We start from the raw sequence: 18,108 nt of genomic DNA on the forward strand, positions 1-18,108 counted from the left end.
TGGAAATGCCTTGAAATCAGGGCTGGGCCTTGGTCCAGGACAGTGTCTGGACGCAGAGTTTGAAGGATGAATGAACAGGAGGAGGCTGGGCGTGTGTTGGGGTTCAGGTATCCAGGAACTCACTGTACTTTCCACTCAATTTTGCTGTGAACCTAAAAAGTAAAGTCTATTTTTTTTTTTAAATTTTAAATGAAAGAAGAAACACTATCAGCCTTTGATGACACAACCTTGGCCTGCGGAGGCCTCAGGCTACTGCACTTGTGTGAGACGCCCCAGACAGACTGGCCCTCCCTAAGGGAAAGGACTTCCCTTCCCCTGTCAGCCCTGCCAGCCCGCAAGCCGCCCAGGCGTGGGTGCTACCAGGTGGTGCGGTCGGCCCGGGTGGACGACCGGCGACCGGCCCTGCCCACCCACCTGTGATGCAATATGTCGAGGGGCCTGCAAAGGCCATCTGACCTTTGCACCGGGCCCTCCATGTCTGCGGCCAACCCGCTCCTGGAAGACCAGCCGGAGGCAAGTGTAGGAGGAACCAACCGGGAGGTTCACAAGCCCTCCACCCACGTATGGTCGGACCCACCTTCCGCCCATAACCTAGAGCATTCCTGCCTCCCAGACTACCACAGTCTCTCCGAGAGTCCCAAAAGGACAGAGCTGGAGCCCTGACAGGATCCACAGACCCAAGGGGCCAGTCCTGGCTCCAGGAGACGCACCAGGAGATTTCTCAGTGTTCCTGTTCACCAATAGTTATCAATGGGGCGACTCGGCAAAGATGTTTGTCCCCCAGAATTTCCCTGCCTTGGCCACTGTCCCCTTGGATGTCCAGGACGATCAGGGAATGCTGCAGAAGGCTTTGGGGCCCGCATCCTGCCCCACATTCACTCACCTGCTGTTTCTCCAGCTGCTCTCGTCCTCTGGACGTCCTCCGAAGGCTCTGGGCCTGAGAGGCAGCAAGGGCTTGGAGCCGACCCATGCTTTCCCGCTTCAAAGCCATGGACCTTGAGGAAGTCAAGCCTCAGTGTGTTCATCTGCCCAGTGGGGATAATGGCCACGTGGATCACAGCATCAATGGCAGCTGGTACTTCCAAGCAGTACTTCCCTCTGCTGCTCTGCGTGTAGGGCACGCAGCATCTTGGCTTACCCAGCTCAGCCCCAGCTGACGCCTGTGGTCCTGATGTGCTTATTGCCCCTTTTTACTCTCTCAGAAGTGCTCACTCTGGATGACAAAATACACGGTCAGCTTACCTGCTGCTCTTCCTATTCCCAATGCAGGCCCGGCCCATGCAAGCCCACCACCCGTTTCTGCTCTCCTGTCTAAGAGGCCGTGTCTTGGTTTGTAGTTCTCTCTGAGCCTCAGGTTCTTGATTTTAATGGGATAGCAATGCCTACCCTGAAGGATGGTGAGGAGGATGAAATAAGGCAGGCAAAGCACATGCCAGGTGCTAGACAGAAGCACGAGTTCCCTTCTAGGGCCTTCTCTCTCCAGTTCCCCTCATGCCAATTTCCCAAGAGTGGAGCTCCGGAGCTCAACTTCTCCCCCATCGAGAGAGTGATTTTTAGAAGCTGCAGGTGACATAGGAGCTACCAAGCTGTGCTCTTTCCTGAGACGAAGAAATGCTCTTCGCCCCACCCCCACACCCTACTGCAGGCTTTGGGGGGCGCCCCAGCCTCTCCTTCCTGCACGCAAGCCAAGCCCACCGCTACAGCCTACAGCCGGAAACCCTCAGCCCTCACCCGCAGGGAGTGAAGGCACCTTTGAACTCTCCCCGCTTTTCCAGGAATCCAGAGGCCCAAAAGGGAGTTGGTTGGGCCTCCAATCCCCGGGGACCTGCTATCTGGGTCAGCAGGCAAAGAGTAACCATGTAACTTCAGCGGATAAAGCCACCACGAGACCAGCCAGTTGCAGCAAGGGAATGACGGTCTCAAAGCGTCGCTGGCTTAGCAGCATGTCCTCCAAAGCCCCCGAGGCCCCGATCTCCCCACCTCTTGCCCTGACATTCCTGACACCCACCCACTCCTGACATTCCTTCGCTGTTAGACAGCTGGCAGCTCTGGCCCAATCCTTGCCTTGCCCCAGGTAGTACCAAACCTGCCTTGACGATTACAGAAGATTTGGTTCCACCCGGAAGCTCTTGGTGTAAACAAGCTGTCAGTCACTGGGATCTGCTTCCAGGCCTCTTTGTTCAGAGGCATTTGCATGACATTTCAGATTCCTGCACTGCCCTAGAAACCACAATGTGTGTGTATGAAGGAAGCTATGGGAGGAAAAAGGTAATGAGGCAGCTGCTAAATTGGGACTAAAAAAACCCCGGGTATCTGCTGGCAGTGGTAGTCTGTGGCAGACAGAGCATTTCAAGGGACCCCGGCGCGGTAAACGCTCACGAGGGTGGAGCTCTGGGTCTGCGGCAAGGCAAAGGCCAGCGTGCAGTTGGCTACCGGGGAGAGACAGAAACCGGCTGGGGGACCCTCGCTCTCCCATCTGTACGATGGGTTCAATAGGCCAGCCAACTCCATTGCGCAGCTGTGGTGTCAGGAGATGGAGTGAGAGGAAGGGAACGCAGCAGTACAGGGAACACGTAACACGTGCACGGAACCCGAGTATGATTAGGGCTCCAGGTGGCTCGGTCCTGCACAGCCACGCTCAGAGCAGCACACACTGGCCAAGGAACCTAAAAGGAACCCCAAGCCTTACTTGGGTCTCTGGAAGAACCTTAAAGTGTGTCCAACTCACACCCCTCAGCAACATTCCTCAAACACCCCTGTAGCCCCCACCTCCTGCTTCTGGAACCCCCCGCAGCTCAAAGACAATGAAGCCAGCTCCCAACCGCACCCCAGCTCCTGGCCACCCACCTGGCTCTGCTGCCGCCCCTGCACTCAGGCCTCTCAGCTCTTCATTATGGAGTTCATCGGGGCTCTGCTCCTTGCTTTAATTTGTCTCCCCCTTCGCTCAGTACGGGAATACACCACACAAAGGAGACACAATACAAAAAGTAAGACTCCCTTCCCCTTTCTTTCCATCGCCCCAGTTCTGTTAGCTCAGTCTGTTTTTCCTACTTCCACACCACAGAATGCCCAGGAACCATGAGGGCAGACTAAACAATCCTGAGAGGAAAAAACTGCGGTAAGCAAAGCAAAATTCTTTTTTAGTGGGTGGCACTGGGGACTGTTAATAAATCTTGCAGCAATACACACGCAATTGTCATTAAGTGCTCCCCCTGCCCCGGTCCCGGCCCCTCTAGCCACAGGACAGCGGTTCTTACGCTTTCTAATCATGCTGGTTTTTCGTCACTCACTTTTGCACCCCCTTCCTCTCCAGAACCACAGGTCTGGCCAAGGCCTTCAGCACAGCCTCGCTTCCCCAGCTTAGCATCTGGCTTCCTCCCCGACTACAGCGTCTCAATCCTCCAATCTGTCCCACGATCCACACAGCTGACCTCTACCACACTCCCAGGTCGCCTCGCCCCCCCGGCTGAAGCTACCCGGGTCCCTAGCCCTGGAGCCCCAGTTCCTATCCAGGTGTCCCACCTCAAGCAAGGGCAGCCCGGCTTCATGCCGCCTGAACACTTTGACTTGACCAGTCTTCCAGGAAGCACCGGCGGGAGGCCTGCGCCCTCCAACAGGCCCACCCTTACTACTTCTCGATTCTGAGCCACGCACTGAGTCTGTCCCACACGGTCTCACGTTTGATTCTCACGGTTGATTGTTTGAACGCCTTGGGTCTTCTTCCCGCAAGAGCGTAAGCTGCTTGAGATCGGGGGGCCTCAAAGGCTTCTAAGTAGCACCCAGGGGTAATCAAAAGTCCTCCTCTTCTATTAGCTCACGACAAGAAAAACAGACCCATTTCTACTCCAAAGGCCTTGATGGAAATCTCCAGAAGCCCCTGCCAAGCCTTTTGGCATTAACTCTCTGCCTAGGAACTTCTGGATAAAGGACAGAAGGAACCCTTTTTCAAAATGTGTGTATTTACGGCCTTTGTGGTAGACACTATGCTCACCCGCCCCCCAACTTAAACTGAAGTCCGTCTCCCACCTTTCCCAACCCCCCAGTTCTGCCGCCAAGACGCAAACAGCGGACTGGTTTCTTGTTTATTTTTCAATAGGTATTCGATGCATCTGCAAGCCAGTGGGAACACGTCCTCCTTTCCGCCCCTCGCTTGTTTGGCGCACAGGCTAGCGCGGAATAGACCGTTTTCTGTGTCTGGCATTTTCTGTGTAGCAACGTCATCTCAGACGGTATCCCACACGGGCACCCAGAGGGCTTCCCCACACGCGTCTTGTGGCTGCGTCGTGTCCCCGTGCAGGAGCAGCCCTACCGGATCCGGCCCGTTTCCTGCTGTGCAAGAGCGAGGGTGCTCCCAGCCTCCCACGGGCACGTACAAAGCCGCGACGGAGAGCCTCACTCAGACGTGATGTCCTAGGTGCGAGCGGACCCGTGGGGCGGATGCCTGCAAGTAGAACTGCCAGGTGAGAGGGTAAAGTGCATACGCAATTTTGATAGGTATTTCCAGATTGTTCTGCAGCGAGGCTGTATCAAACCTACAGTCCTCCTAGTGAGGTAGCGGGTGCCCGGCCCCTCGGCCTCATCCATCTAACAGACGAAAACCTCCGCTGAGGTGCGGTTTGCTTTGTGTCACTGTCCCCACGAATGTGGCTGAGTAGCTTATGTTTAAGAACCATGTGGGCGTGTGTGCGCACGCACGCGTGTGTGCATATACACACGTGGACTTGATTTTTTATCCTCTGCTCACTTTCCTTTTGTATTCTTGGTCTTTTTTGAATCAGTGTAGAGCTCTTTATATATTAGGGGAATTAGGCCTTTGTTATATGAGCCGCAGAGAATTTTCCCATGTATGTCTTTTGACCTTGCCTTTGGGCTATTGCTAGACAGAATTGTTTATTTTTCTGTGGGCAAATTTATCAGTCTTTGCTTTTATGGCTCCTAGGCTGTGTGTCTTGCTCAGAAAGGAGCAGGACTGCTCCTCCTCCCCCCACCACACACACACACACACACACACACACCTTTTTTTGTCAGTACAAGAAGCTTGGAATGACATACCGGGCTTTGTGAGGAACAGGACAAGTCCCACCCTGTGGGAGAGCCATTTAACAGACAATTGCAATCCCGTGTTATAATAAATAAGAGGGGGCACAACGGGAACCTGGGCAAGGACCACCTGATCCAGCTCGAGTCGGCCAGGGCAGGCTTTCCAAAAGAGGAGGCACCCAGGTATATCAGAGGCATGAGTCGGAGTCAGCCAGGTGAAGAATGGCCTTCCAGTAAAAGTGGCAGCAAGCGCAGAGGTAAGAAGCAACAGGGCTGTCAAGGCTGTCCAGTCTGGCAAGACGACGGGGAGCCCTGCATGGCGGCATGTGATAGGGGTGGAGCTGGAAGGGTAGGCAGGGGCCAGCTCGGAGGGCCAAGAGGAGTACTGCCCAGGAGGCAGGCCTTACCCTGAGGCAGTAGGGAGAAATCGGAGGGTCACAGCCCTGTGTGGGGGTGGGCCCTGGCTTGGAGTCTCGTGCCTGTCAACCAGCAGTAGCCACAGCAGCCCAGACAGGCTCCAGGCTGCCGAACAAGAGTGTGAATTTCAGAATCAAAAGTTCTATTTTGTCAAACTTCCAGAATTCGATAAAAACGTTGAGAGAAACTAGCATCTTCACTGAGAAGTACTTCTAACTCGATGCTGACCACTTGAAGAGCTTTGACTCTTGGTGGAGGTGAGCTGTGGCTGCCACTCCCCTCAGCGCTCCCCTGCAGTTGGGGCCAGGCGGGTGCGGCCTGACGCTAACTGCCCTCTCCTAACTCCAACCTCAGAGGCTCAGGGAACACTCTTCAGCCCCAGCCCCAACCCATTCATCCAGACCCCCACTCAAAATGGGCAACAGGGACGCAGGACTGCAGTGACGGAGTGGTGGACCCCAGGGATGGAGCCTCCAGCTGGCCCACGTCCACGGGGGACATCTCTCCTTCCAGCCAACAGGCTCCTCAGTCCAGCTCTGAGGGGCCACAGCTGTTTGCAGAGGTATTGGGTAGAGGCCTATCAACCCCTCTGTTCCTGTGCCCTTCGAGACCTGGCATCTACATCGTGCAGCAGGTCTGCTGGGCAGCTGTCTTCCCTAAAGTACCCAGCACGAGGTCTTGCAGTCAATGGTAGCAGTTTCTGTTAAAATTGGAGAGCCTCCCTACTCATTAGCAGGTTGCTGAGGGAAAGAAAGGGCAATGTGGACACAAGGAGGGGCGCTGGAAACCATTTAAGTGGAACTTTGGGATTGTCTCTGAATTTCAATTATCCGGGCCCTCCCCATACCTCAACCCACAAACCAGCCAAAGAGGTTGGTCTGGGATGCTACCGTTTGAGGCAGATTTTCTTTATTACCCCAAGGCAATTTTATCCCAAAGGGTCACTTGATTAAGTCAAGTGCTATAGAGATAAAGGCTCTTGGACGCCTGGAAGCCTTGGTCCCAGCCAGCAGGCTTACTGTGCCCCTCAAATGTAACCTCTACCCTCAGTGGTCCAGGGGCATGCATGCAGTGCCCACTCACCCCTGGCCTGGAAGGCAGGAAGCCAGCCCCAGCCTCAGCGGCAAACAGGCACACAAGCCCCTCCCCACTACAGCCACCAAACAGCAATTAGGTCAAAGGCAGGATGGAGGAGGTTTCTAGGGCAGAACACGTTTCTCTCTGGAGTCTACCTCCCGCATTCCTGCATGCGTTGGGTGGGGTCAGAGGGGAGGCTCAGAAACCCAGGTCCAAGTCTCAGGAGCAGCAAAGCTGATGAAGACATCGGGAAGCAAGGGGCCTAGGTTCCAGGGCAGGTTCCAACCCCGGTGGCTGTGTGCCTGTCATTTGCATAAAGGCCACGTCAGCTCAGGGCTGGGGATTTTACTTTTCCCAAAATGAGAGGGTCTATTTCAGTAAATGTTAGCAAAGCTCACTGGTATGAACACATATCTAGCTTTAACTTCCCCTTAGTTGACACTTACCATGTAAGAGGCAGGGAGGCGGGTATCTTGCATACGTAACCTCATTCAATCCTCTCAACTCCGTGAGGGCAGGATCATCAAGATGAGGAAAGCGAGAGTCAGAAAGGCCAAGCCCTGAACCATGGTCCCACTGCGAGCACATGGCCGAGCTGGGACTTGAGCTAGGGTCTCTCTGGCTTCAGAGCCCTCTGCCCTTACCCACCATAGGAGACTGGCAGGAAGACACACCGGTCAGTTGTCAGCCCCAACCCTTCCCCAGCCACACCAAGCAATGCCCCTGATCTCCGAGACCACAGACAGGGGTAAAGGAAGGACACAGACTCCTAAAAGTCACTCTTCTTTATTCGCCAGTGCTCCCTTATTCCCCAGCGCCCTCGATCTCCCAGCACGGTCTACAGAGAATCCCGGCGTCTTGCCAGTCACAGGCTTCTCTGACCCTGCACGGTGTCCGGGCAGCCCACCAAGGAGCTGAAGCGGCTCCCAGGCACCAGGGAGAATCAAGGTTTCTCTGTCATCCCTCAGTCCCCCTCCCAGAGCACAGGGACATACAGCAGCCTGCTGTGCCAATCCCAGGGAAAGGTGAGGAGGGTTCTGGAAAGCAGGCATCTCTTAGCTGGAAAGAAGTTGGGACCTGGGCCTTTGGTCTTATTGAACCTGAGGCAAGTCAGGCCCCAGGGAGGCTCTGGAGCAGGCCCAGGCCAGACCCCTCCCCAGTAAATGCAGAAGTCTTCACCGTTATTTTGCCAAAGTCCACCTTCCTCATAGACTTGGCCTGAAAACACGCTGAGTGCAGAGGGACACACACGACAGAAATCCTGGGTTCAACTCTGCTGAGAGCCACCACACTGGAAGAGGACTTCTTTCACTTTGTCCACAATGGTGCTCACCTCAGCCATGGCCCCTAGACCTAGGGAGCAAGGTTCTGCTGTGGCCTGCAGACTGAGGCAGGGGCCCAGCCCTCACCCACCCTGCTCAATGCTCCCCTGAGTGCTCCACCCAAAGCTCAACTGAGCCTTGAAGGCCAGGACCATGTCAGCAGGAGCCAGACCCATCAAATCCCTCCCGAGGCACCCCCAGGTCAGGCCCCAGGAACGGTCACAGCAGCCATCATGAACTGTACACGGGCTGAGTGCCAGGGACACCAGTCACTTGACGTACACTATCTCGTTTAATCCTACCATCTCTGAGAGGAATTATGACTTCCATTTCCCAGACGAGAAAACAGAGCCCAGAGAACGGTTTTGCCTGAGGTCAAAAAGGCTGGGATGCAGACCCGGATCGGACCCCAGAGCTGGGCCCTTCTGTGACCCTGGGCTGTGGGGATGGGCTATGAGCCTGGCCAGATGCCCACCTTGGTCTCCACACACCAACTTCTTGGCCACACAAGGTATCTCGACATAGCCGAAGGCCTTGAGCTGGCCCACCTGCTGCGCGGTGATGGGGTGCTCCCACATGACAGTGTTCATCGCTGGGCAGAAGAGCAGGGGCTTGCGGCAGTCCCAAGCCCGGATGACACAGGTCTGTGAGGAAGGGAGGGGTGGGGCAGGTGGGTGCCTGCTGCTCTGCCCGCCACCCCTCCCCAGCGCTCCCAAATCCTACCCACCTTCCTCTGTCACAACCAGAGGGCTTGGGATGACTGGGTGTGACTTGTCCGTGTCCCCCTGTCTCGTGCCTCCTCAGCCTCTCCACCTCCCCACAGGTGCCGGCACAGGGCCTAACACACAGGAGGTCGTCCACCGACACTCGCGATGGCCCAGCCACCTCCATGCAGAGCCCCCCACTCCTGTGCAGAAAGCTCTCTCCGAGCCAAAGCACGAGGCTTCTCCACTGTGGGAGAAGCCAGCCAGGGGAGCAGAAGTCAAGCTCCACAGTTACCCCCAAAGCAAAAGCCCAGACCACTCACCGGGTGGGGCCCATCCGCCCCAACACCGGCTCTACTTTGAGGCCGACTAAAGCATGGCGGTGAGAACGCCTTCCACATCTCGCCTACACAGTACCCCACGCACCTCACGGCAGCCCTGTAAAGAAGGTGCTGTCTGTGCCGCAGACGGAAAAACTGCACTCCCCAAGACCCCGTGGAGACGATGAGCCAGGGCATGAAGCTCTGGGCACCACCTCCGGGGGTTTCCACCGCCCCACACAGCCTCACCACCTCCCGAGTTCCAGGCCATCCCACCAAGTCACACACCAGAGGAGCTGTGAAAGGGACCCACCCGCCCAGCGGGTTCTGAAATCACATAGACCCGGGTTCAAATCCCGCCTGTGCTATCTACTCGTACTTCTAGCCGTGAGAACTTGGAGGAGTAATTTCATGTTGGGAGTCTTAGCTTCCTCTCTGCAAAAGCCGCCCTCACTGGACGGTTGTAAGGACAGAGGCTGGAAATTCTTCAAGCTCTTCACAAGGGCCTGGCGTCAAGGACAGGCTCCCGAAACAGTAGCTCCTAGGACTACTACGGGCACAGGCTCCATGGGCCAGGGGCTGCCTGGGGGAGAAATAAGCTCTGGGGCCCCCAGGAAGGTGCTCCCCTGTGCCCTGACTGCTCCGGCACCTCCTCCCCAGCTGCGGGCCCCTTGGGGCGACAAAGGTCGGCACACCCCCTCAGCCCAATTGGGAAAAGAAGGGCGAGTCCAGAAAACAATGCCGTGAACAGGCTAGAGCCGATGCCCGCCCCTCTCGGTGCCCCTGCCCTCTCCTGGGGACAGGAAGGAAGCGGACGGCACGCAGCCTCAGGACCTGGCTGCTTGGGTAAGCCCAGACGCCAGCGTCTGCTTCCCACCAACTCCTCTCAATGTGGCAACCAGGCTGAGTGGACAGTTTCAGTCACACTTCCTCTTGGCCCCGTGCCACCTGTCGCTTCTGTACAAGTCACGAACATACCTAGAAGAGCCCCCTGACTGTGTGTGGAGCGTGGTGGGGGCTGGCCTGGGGTTTCTAAGCATCTCCAAAGCAAAGCACACCAACAACCAGAGGACAAACCCAATACCTCCATGTCCCATGCCTCCCTAGCTCTTCCCTCCTCACCTCGCAGCTCAGCCCTTCCCAGACAAACCACAGCTCCTCTGAACCTTCTGGCAGCCGGAGGGATGAGAAGAGGTATCAGTTCCCACGGTCGGGTCTGTCTGGTCAATGCTCTGTTCAGAACCTCAAGCTCTGCCCCTGGGAAGCTGCCTGGGCAGAGAGGAGGCCTAGATCCCAATCAGGAGACCAGCTCCCAGCTAGACTGGTGACCCAGGAAAGTCACTCCTCTTTCTGGTTCCGCTAGGCTATTTTTTAAGTAATCTCCACACCCAATGTGGGGCTCAAACTCACGACTCCAAGATCAAGAGTTGCATGCTCTACCAACTAAGCCCGCCAGGAGCCCCTCTGCTTGGCTATTTAGCACAAAGAAAGGTCCAGGGCCCGAGTGGGCCAGAGGGCGGATGGAGACGCACCTCACCCAGGCCAAGGGCCCAGCAGCCTGGCGCACAGGCTCACACCTAGCATGCCGCTCTACCGGTACCCAAGTTCGGGACACTGGAGAGGGGCATCTGAAGGAAGGGGGCAGCAGGGCAATCTTTCCTGGGATAAAAGGACAAAACATCTTTTGAGTGAGGATAGAGCCATGGAGCAAGGATGACGACATCTTAAACTTTATGAGAGGGGCGCCTGGGTGGCTCAGTCGGTTAAGTCTCTGCCTTTGGCCCAGGTCATGATCCTAGAGTCCCAGGATCGAGCCCCATGTTGGGCTCCCGTTCAGTGGAGAATCTGCTTCTCTCTCTCCCTCTGCCCCTCCCCTCACTCCTGCTCTCTCTCTCGTTCACTCTCTCTAATAAATTAATTAATTAATTAATTAATTTAATATGAGATTTGTAATTCCTTAAAATATTTCCACCTTCAAGTGAAACCTTTTGAGGCAAACGGCCTGGGGACTGGTCCTAGGAACATATTCCACTGCTCAGCCAACTCAGGAGGAGGGAACCCTGAAGATTTCAGGGAGTGGGGGCAGCTCTGAAGGAAGAGGGGGAGCAGAGCTTTGCAGGGGGAGAAGGGAGCCCTCCAAGAGCCAGCCCAGCCTGGGGCATAGCTCCTAGAGGTCAATGTGCTTCATCACATCAGCTGGTGCTGACTGACCAGCCGGTGGGGAGCCTGGAGATCTGCTGAGAGGGTGCAGGTCACACACCACTCAGGCCTACAGAGGTGAAAGGGGCCAGGAGCCTCACATGCTCCAACTGCCCGGTCAGCCACGCACCAGCCTCACTGGGAAGCCTTCTGAATAACACCACCCCCAGGCTCGCTCTTCTCTGTACTCTCTACCCCTGCTCCTGGCCACATAATCGGTGTGTCACTCTTCTTCTGGTCACCCTGTGCTCTTATTCAAATGATGCTTCAATCATTAGCGGATTCTTCCAGAAGTGCCTTATGTACCCATCAATGAGTATGAAAGGAGACTAACCTCCTATCTGACCCCCAACATTGTGACTCAGCTTCATTATTCACTTCTTCATCCTATTAAACTCTGAAAATCTCCTTGCTCTTTGCCGAAGTAGAGTGACTAATGGCCTCTTACATACAGTATTTATTGACCACTTACTATATGCCCAGCACATAGGAGGGACTGGGGTCACCGGAGAATGTACCACACACCAGAGCATACTCCCTTCTCACCTGCGTGGGCAACCAAAACCCCGCTCCTTCCAGACTGTGAGCTCCCCATGTCCTGTGTGTCCCTCAGCATGGGGCCCGGTTCATGTTAGGGAAATGCTCGACGCATGAGGGATGCGGGGTAATAATGGAGAGGGAGGGAGGAGAGAGATCATACACCTAGCTCTTCCCAGGAGGATCATATCAATGAGGCCTTTAGGACAGAGGGAGCTTACGCCGAGGACAATCCCCACTTTGTGCAGCTGGACTTCTGTTCCTCTCCTCCACCAGCCATCAGCTGGCACCTCTCACCCAGTCTTTCTCCTCCCTTCCCCTCTAAACTTTCCCTAACACACAGGAAAACCACATTTCTGCCTTGTGGCCAATGCTACAGGAGAGATAAGTGTGCACAAGAGATCCATGAGGAAGTAAACATTCTTATCAGATCACCCATGTGGATATCCAGATCCCAGGGAGAAGGCAGGGCTAGGGGGCAGGCAGCGGGGCCGGGCAGGGAGACCAATGGAAAAGCACATGGAGGGCAGTGCATGAATGAGGGACAGAGGGAGAGGAGCTGAGTGTCAGGGGGCAGGTGAGAGGTGGACACCCTCAGAGAGCACACACACGCTGAGTCCACTAGCCTGAACACAGGTGACACCAGGTGGAGGGGAGGGGGCCCAGGGGGACAGTGTTCAGGGCAAATCAGCCTACCAGAATTCCAAGGCAAGAACCCCCTACAAAGGCAGTCTGCAGCTTAGCAAACCGGGAGTGAGGCCAGGGAGAGAGGAGGGCAGAGTCACTCACAAGCAAGTTGTCACATATGCCACTGGCTACCTTCCCCAGGGTGTTGGCATCGAGGGGAGCCACCAGCATGAGGTCCGCCCACCTCCGCAGGTCAATGTGGAGAACGGGGTCCGATCGGCACCTCCACATCTGGCAGAGGGAAAGAAATGGGGCCATTAAGCTGGCTACTCTCTCAGGGCAGAGGGAGGCAGGGGCAACGTGGGCCAGGTATACCTAAGTCAGAAACCGAGGGAGACCACCTGAGCAGCCCCTGCCCAAGTCCACGGCTGTTCCCTCTCACAGCGAAGCTGGTGAGCACTGGCCACGGAGCCAACAGCCTGAGAGAAACCAGGCCTGAGGAAACAAACGCCCCTTGTCTCTCCAAGCTATTCCCTTTATGGTTTGGTTTTCAAGAGAACTGACATCTGGCAGGGAACTCCTGGCCTGTCTGCTTGAGGCGGATGCTTGGGTTGTCCAAGCCAGTGGAAGGGCTCTGGGGCGGCGAGAATGGAGGGGGTGGGGTGGAGAAGACAGGCCAGCCAGAAATGTTCTAGGCTGAGAATGTTTAAAAATGCCTGGCAGGGCACCCCTGTGAGGCCCACACTCGACGTCTGGTGATCGGCCGGTGCCTGCCTCTCTGCGGGAGAGCAGAAGCAGAGCCCAGCGGCCGTGGGAAGCGAGGCGCTCTTGACGGCCCTGACACTCGGAGCCACGTGGACAAGGGTGGTGGGAACAGAGCTCCTCTGTGGTTTCATCAGCCCAGATAAGTACAAGGACACTCAACCTGAGGCACCGGGCCAGGGCTGAGCTCTGCCTGGGGTGGGAGGAGACTTCGGGCCTCCCGTGGGCCAGAAGCTAGACAGATGTTTTCCTCATTGCCTCTGCCCAGAGGGCCCTGACCACTGACTTGAGCCTGGCCCATGTGCTCTGGCCTCCAGGACCATGGGCTGCAGGGAGGACACTCCTGTCCTTTTGGTAGAAACGCGATGGAGCTCAGCCCTGGGGCCCCCACGCACTGACCTCCCATTCATCAGCGTCGCTGTAGAGAGTGACAGGAACGTCCTGGGGGCTGTAGAAGTGTTTGGCTCTCTCAGTTGTGACCACTGCTACTTCCAGCTGTCACCGAGAAAAAAATGGAGACAGGGAGGGAGAGGGAAAGGAAACTGTTAGCAGAGCCACCGGCCTGGAGGCCACACGGACCCAGGCAAGGCAAGTGCTTTCTTCACAGCCTGGCTGAGGAAAAGACTTCTCCCTCCTCGGCAGTGAGCCCCATGTTTGCATAGCTACTTCCGATGTCACCCAAAGGTCAGGCCCCACCAGATGTGGCCGTTTCACTTCCCTATCTGAGGGGCTGCTGAGGAATGAGTCACCAACTGGCCAGTGCATATAAAGCTGCAGGCTCCTGCCGCTCAGGCCGAGAGGCAGAGGCAGACAGGAAGGCATGCAGGCCAAGAGGGGCCACCCCGCAGAGGCTCGCAGGTCCTGAGCTCTAATCCACACGGCAACCCTGCCCTCTGCAGGCCGAGGCACTGGCGCTGGGGCCCGGCACGCGGTGGCTGCATCCAGGCCCCAGCAAGAAAATAAGGCAGAGTCCCTTCTCGTACTTCTAGGAACAAGGCCTCGTAGGCTCTCGTTGCAGACTCCAGGAAAAACCAACCTGTGTGCCCTACACTCGTGGGGCAAGAATAAAGTTTACCTTCACACTCCTCATTCACAAGTAATCATAATGCAAACAGGGGGACGGTTAGGGCGCTCAGCAGAGCAAATGGCTGCGAGAAACAGCGCACCGCAGTGTGGACAGCTCGAGACCAGGTACCATCATTCGTAAAATGAGGTGTTGAACCAACATGCTGGCAAAGTAAACGAGCTCTGAAGAAGTGGCTGGGAGGGGACAGGCGCAGAAAATCACATCTCTGGGGGACATTTATCCAGGAGCCAGAAGAGTCAAGGGTGACAAGGACAGAATCATGAACTGGCTAGAACAGGAATCCCCTGTGGCATGTAGGCCAGATCAGCCTGCAGACACGCTACTTGGCCTGTATGAGGTTATAAACATTTTTGAGCCAATATATACAGATCGGGAGATTTCACATAGAAAATCCAATTTCCTGGCTTCTCTTGAAAAACTAAAAACTCTGGCACTCTGGCGCCCACATTCCTACTTGATAATGGTGGTGTTGCGTCATGGCTGCCTCTTGGGATAGGGTGTGCCCATGCCAGTTCACAGTAGCCCCATCTCTTCCTATCATCTCACTGAGGCCCCCCTCCTCCTCTGTTTCCTGCCTATCCTGCCACAGCGACAGCATTCCGCACAGCACATAAGAGGAAAGCTGGGACCAGGGAGCAGATGTCTCAATGGGGCAGAATGAGGTATTTCAGAAGGTCTGCTATTCCTAAGTCTACCAGAGAGCTCTCAGACATGTCCACTCTCCCTCACTCTCTCTTAAAATCTATCATCCCCAGAACTTGCACAAAACCTCGGTGACCTTTTTATTTTTAAAGATTTTATTTATTTATTTGACAGAGATAGAGACAGCCAGTGAGAAAGGGAACACAAGCAGGGGGAGTGGGAGAGGAAGAAGCAGGCTCATAGCGGAGGAGCCTGATGTGGGGCTCGATCCCATAACGCCGGGATCACGCCGAGCCGAAGGCAGACGCTTAACTGCTGTGCCACCCAGGCGCCCCTCGGTGACCTTTTTAAAGGTCATTTAAACCAAACTCCCGCTGAGCACTGGAGCCCCCTCCAGGACAGCTCTGAACAAGATGGCAGATGAACAGGGCAGCCTTCTCTCCACAGAACTCAGGCCTGGAGATGACATGGGACCAGCATAGGCAGGGAGAGCAGAGGGAGGCAGGACAGTGCTGAGACTCTCAAGATACAACACAGTGGCAAGGTAAGACAGGGGAATGGTAAGAGGGAACCCTTCAAACCAGCAGAAAACCCAAGCTACACAATAAAGGATCAGAAAGGGAAAAAAAGCAGAAAGAACACATGACAAGTAGAAAGTATTAAGATGGTAGAAGTCCTAACATAATAGTAATTATAGTAATATATACTGAGCTAAATTCCCCGATCAAAATTCAGACTCCCATACTGGATTTTTAAAACCCTCAATCACATCAAAATGTGTCTGAAAAGACACATTTAAAACAAAAGGATATATTGGGGCTCCTGGCTGGTCAGCTGGTGGAGATTGTGATTCTTGATCTTGGGGGTTGTGAGTTCAAGCCCCACACTGGGTGTAGAGATTACTTAAAAATAAAACATTAAGAAAAAAAAAGGTGGGGCGGCGGGTGGCTGAGTCAGTTAAGCGTCTGCCTTAGGCTCAGGTCATGATCCTGGGGTCCTGGGATCAAGCCCCATATCAGGCTCCCTGCTCAGTGGGTAGTGTGCTTCTCCCTCTCCCTCTGCCCCTCCCCCATGATTTCTCTCTTCTCAAATAAATAAACCTTTTTAAAAAAGGGAAAAAAAGATAAATAAATGTTAAGTAAAAGAATAAACTTTCAGTTAAATAAGGTAGATTCAATTCTGCTCTCTCCCAAAATCCCACTAAAATAAAAGGGATTTTTTTTTTAATGATATGAACCAAGAATGGAGAGAAGAGGAATAAAATATAATAAAATAAAATCAAACACGAACAAACCAACCAACCCCAGAAATCAGCAGGTAAGACATGTCCACACATTTCTTGAAGATGGAAGCAGAAGGAAGTAGAAAGCAGATCAGATGAGACCAGATGCTCATGTTTTTTTATGAACATTCAGGGAATAAAAAAGAACTCTTGGACATTAAAATTATAAACAGTGAAATAAAAAACTCAGTATAAGTATAGAAGAAATCTTGCAGAAAAGAGAATAGAAAGATAAAAAGGAAGGATAGTGTTAGAAAAACAGATGAGAAAATCAGAAGATCAATTCAAGAGGTCCAAAATCTGCCTGAGTTGCAGAAAGAAAAACAGAAAAACGGAGGTGAGAAAAATCACGAAGGAAATGGAATGGAATCTCCCAGAACTGAAGAACTCAGAGACAGGAGGCATCTCTCCCACCTGCCTGCTGTCATTCGGGCAGGCTCAGGGGACCCGGAGCATCACGCCCCTGGCACCCCCTGAGTGTCTGTGAAGCCTGAGCCCACAGCACCTCTTCTGGAAGCCACATCCTCCTGCTGACATAGATGGGGTTTGCAATCAGCAAGCTCAAGAGAGTTCTTCTCACCATGTTGCTGCTAAGCTGCAAACCCCAGCCTGTGCGCCTGCACAGCTACTTTTCTGGTCCCAGATGCAGCCTGTCACACTTCCCTGGTAAATTCCACCTTCCAGAGGTGGCCCACAGAGCTCCTTAGATCTCAGTCCTCCTCTGAGCCAGCACCACCATCAGGAACCCCCCACCCCCACCCGAGACACAAACCAAATCATGAACAGAACAAGGTCAAGAGCAGAGCCCTTCCCTAAGGTCCATGGGGTGGGGGTGGGAGGTAGAAAGGAATCAAGAATGAACCCTTTCAAAGTGGGGTCTTTCACTGCTTATACACGTGCTGACATCACCAGCAGGTGGTCCAGGGGGATGTCCTAAGACTCTATCAAAGGCCTCACTTCAATCCAGAAGTACGCTGCGTCCAAAAAAATAAACTGAAATTGTTAGGCTTTGTTCCCAATGAGCCCGATCAAGCTCCAGGGACAACCACTTTCTGAGAGCTTTTCTAAGGGTTTACAGACTTCGTCTATGGTAATTTGCCTTTTTGATGAACAGACATTAGTCATCTCTAGCCCCCAGGCCCTCTGCTATTTCCGACCCATCCTGTAGGCCACCAACCCGACAGAAATTTGCTCAGGAGATGAATCACCCAACTTGGGTTCAAGTCCCTTCTATCACCTTTTGTCCTGACTTTTCAAGCTCAAAAGATGGAAACAAAATGGGACACAAGAGTCTCTCCCGTTTCTTTCTGTTCCCTCCTAATATTATACCACTTCAAGTCCAGGCCCTCTTTCGTTTTTCCTTTCCCAAACATACGTAACAGCCTTGTTGGTCGTCCTGAGTTTCAGGGCAGATTCAGCTCACTCTGATGGCCTCTGAGGCATGCTCTTACCTCCATCTTTGGTTACATGTCCTCCTTTCCATTTAACTGTTTTCCAATCTCCTTCAACAGAGAGCTTCCCAGGTAGACATAGAGGTTTCTGGACACTGCCTTTTTTTCCTCATGGGGACCCCTGTTTTTCATCTCTAAGAGCTTCCCAACCACCCTGAACAATGTGCTACTTAAGAATATCCCAGTTCAGGGGAGCCTGAGTGGCTCAGTCGGTTAAGCGGTTAAGCAGTTAAGCGTCTGCCTTCAGCTCAGGTTGGGATTGAGCCCCATGGCAGGGAGCCTGCTTCTCCCTCTCCCTCTGCCTCCTGCTCCCCCGGTTTGTGCTCTAGCAAATAAATAAATAAAATCATAAAAAAAGAAAAAGAATAACCCAATTCAGGACAGGGGCAGAAAAAAATAAAAATATCCCAGTTCATCCTCTATTCTGGAATCTAGAAAGCTACTTCCTGAAGATCTAGTTCCCCTACTTTCCCTAACTCCCAAACTGCCTGTCAGTTCTCAAAAGGACGGACTGTGCCTAGGGCTAGTCAGAAACATTCCCAGTTTGGTAATGGCCCTGTTCTGGGGCTCCCTCCTCCCTCTCAACTCTGCCTACATCCCCCTCATGGCCTGAGCCTCCCCTGGTCCCCAGGGAGTCGAAC

The 18,108-nt window shown here is 54.1% G+C and overlaps 1 protein-coding gene across 8 annotated transcripts in view; it reads right to left on the bottom strand.

The window, feature by feature from the left end:
* Positions 1-4,065: 4,065 nt before the first annotated feature.
* PPCDC (phosphopantothenoylcysteine decarboxylase) overlaps positions 4,066-18,108 on the bottom strand; it is a 28,291-nt gene continuing 14,248 nt past the window's right edge. For 5 of the 8 annotated variants that reach the window (XM_019803479.2, XM_019803480.2, XM_019803482.2 and 2 more), the window contains 4 exons: positions 13,405-13,500; positions 12,406-12,534; positions 8,332-8,500; positions 4,066-4,441 (listed from right to left, as the gene is read on the bottom strand). In XM_019803479.2, the coding sequence (XP_019659038.1) occupies positions 4,218-4,441; positions 8,332-8,500; positions 12,406-12,534; positions 13,405-13,500 (618 nt within the window). In that variant the 3' untranslated portion in view covers positions 4,066-4,217. Of the gene's footprint in view, positions 4,442-7,301; positions 8,501-12,405; positions 12,535-13,404; positions 13,501-18,108 lie in introns of those variants that run through there. The other 3 variants (XM_019803483.2, XM_034668031.1, XM_034668030.1) reach the window with 3 other exon arrangements.

Source organism: Ailuropoda melanoleuca, chromosome 9 (genome assembly GCF_002007445.2).
Source record: "Ailuropoda melanoleuca isolate Jingjing chromosome 9, ASM200744v2, whole genome shotgun sequence".
In the NCBI taxonomy this organism is placed as follows: Eukaryota; Metazoa; Chordata; class Mammalia; order Carnivora; family Ursidae; genus Ailuropoda; species Ailuropoda melanoleuca.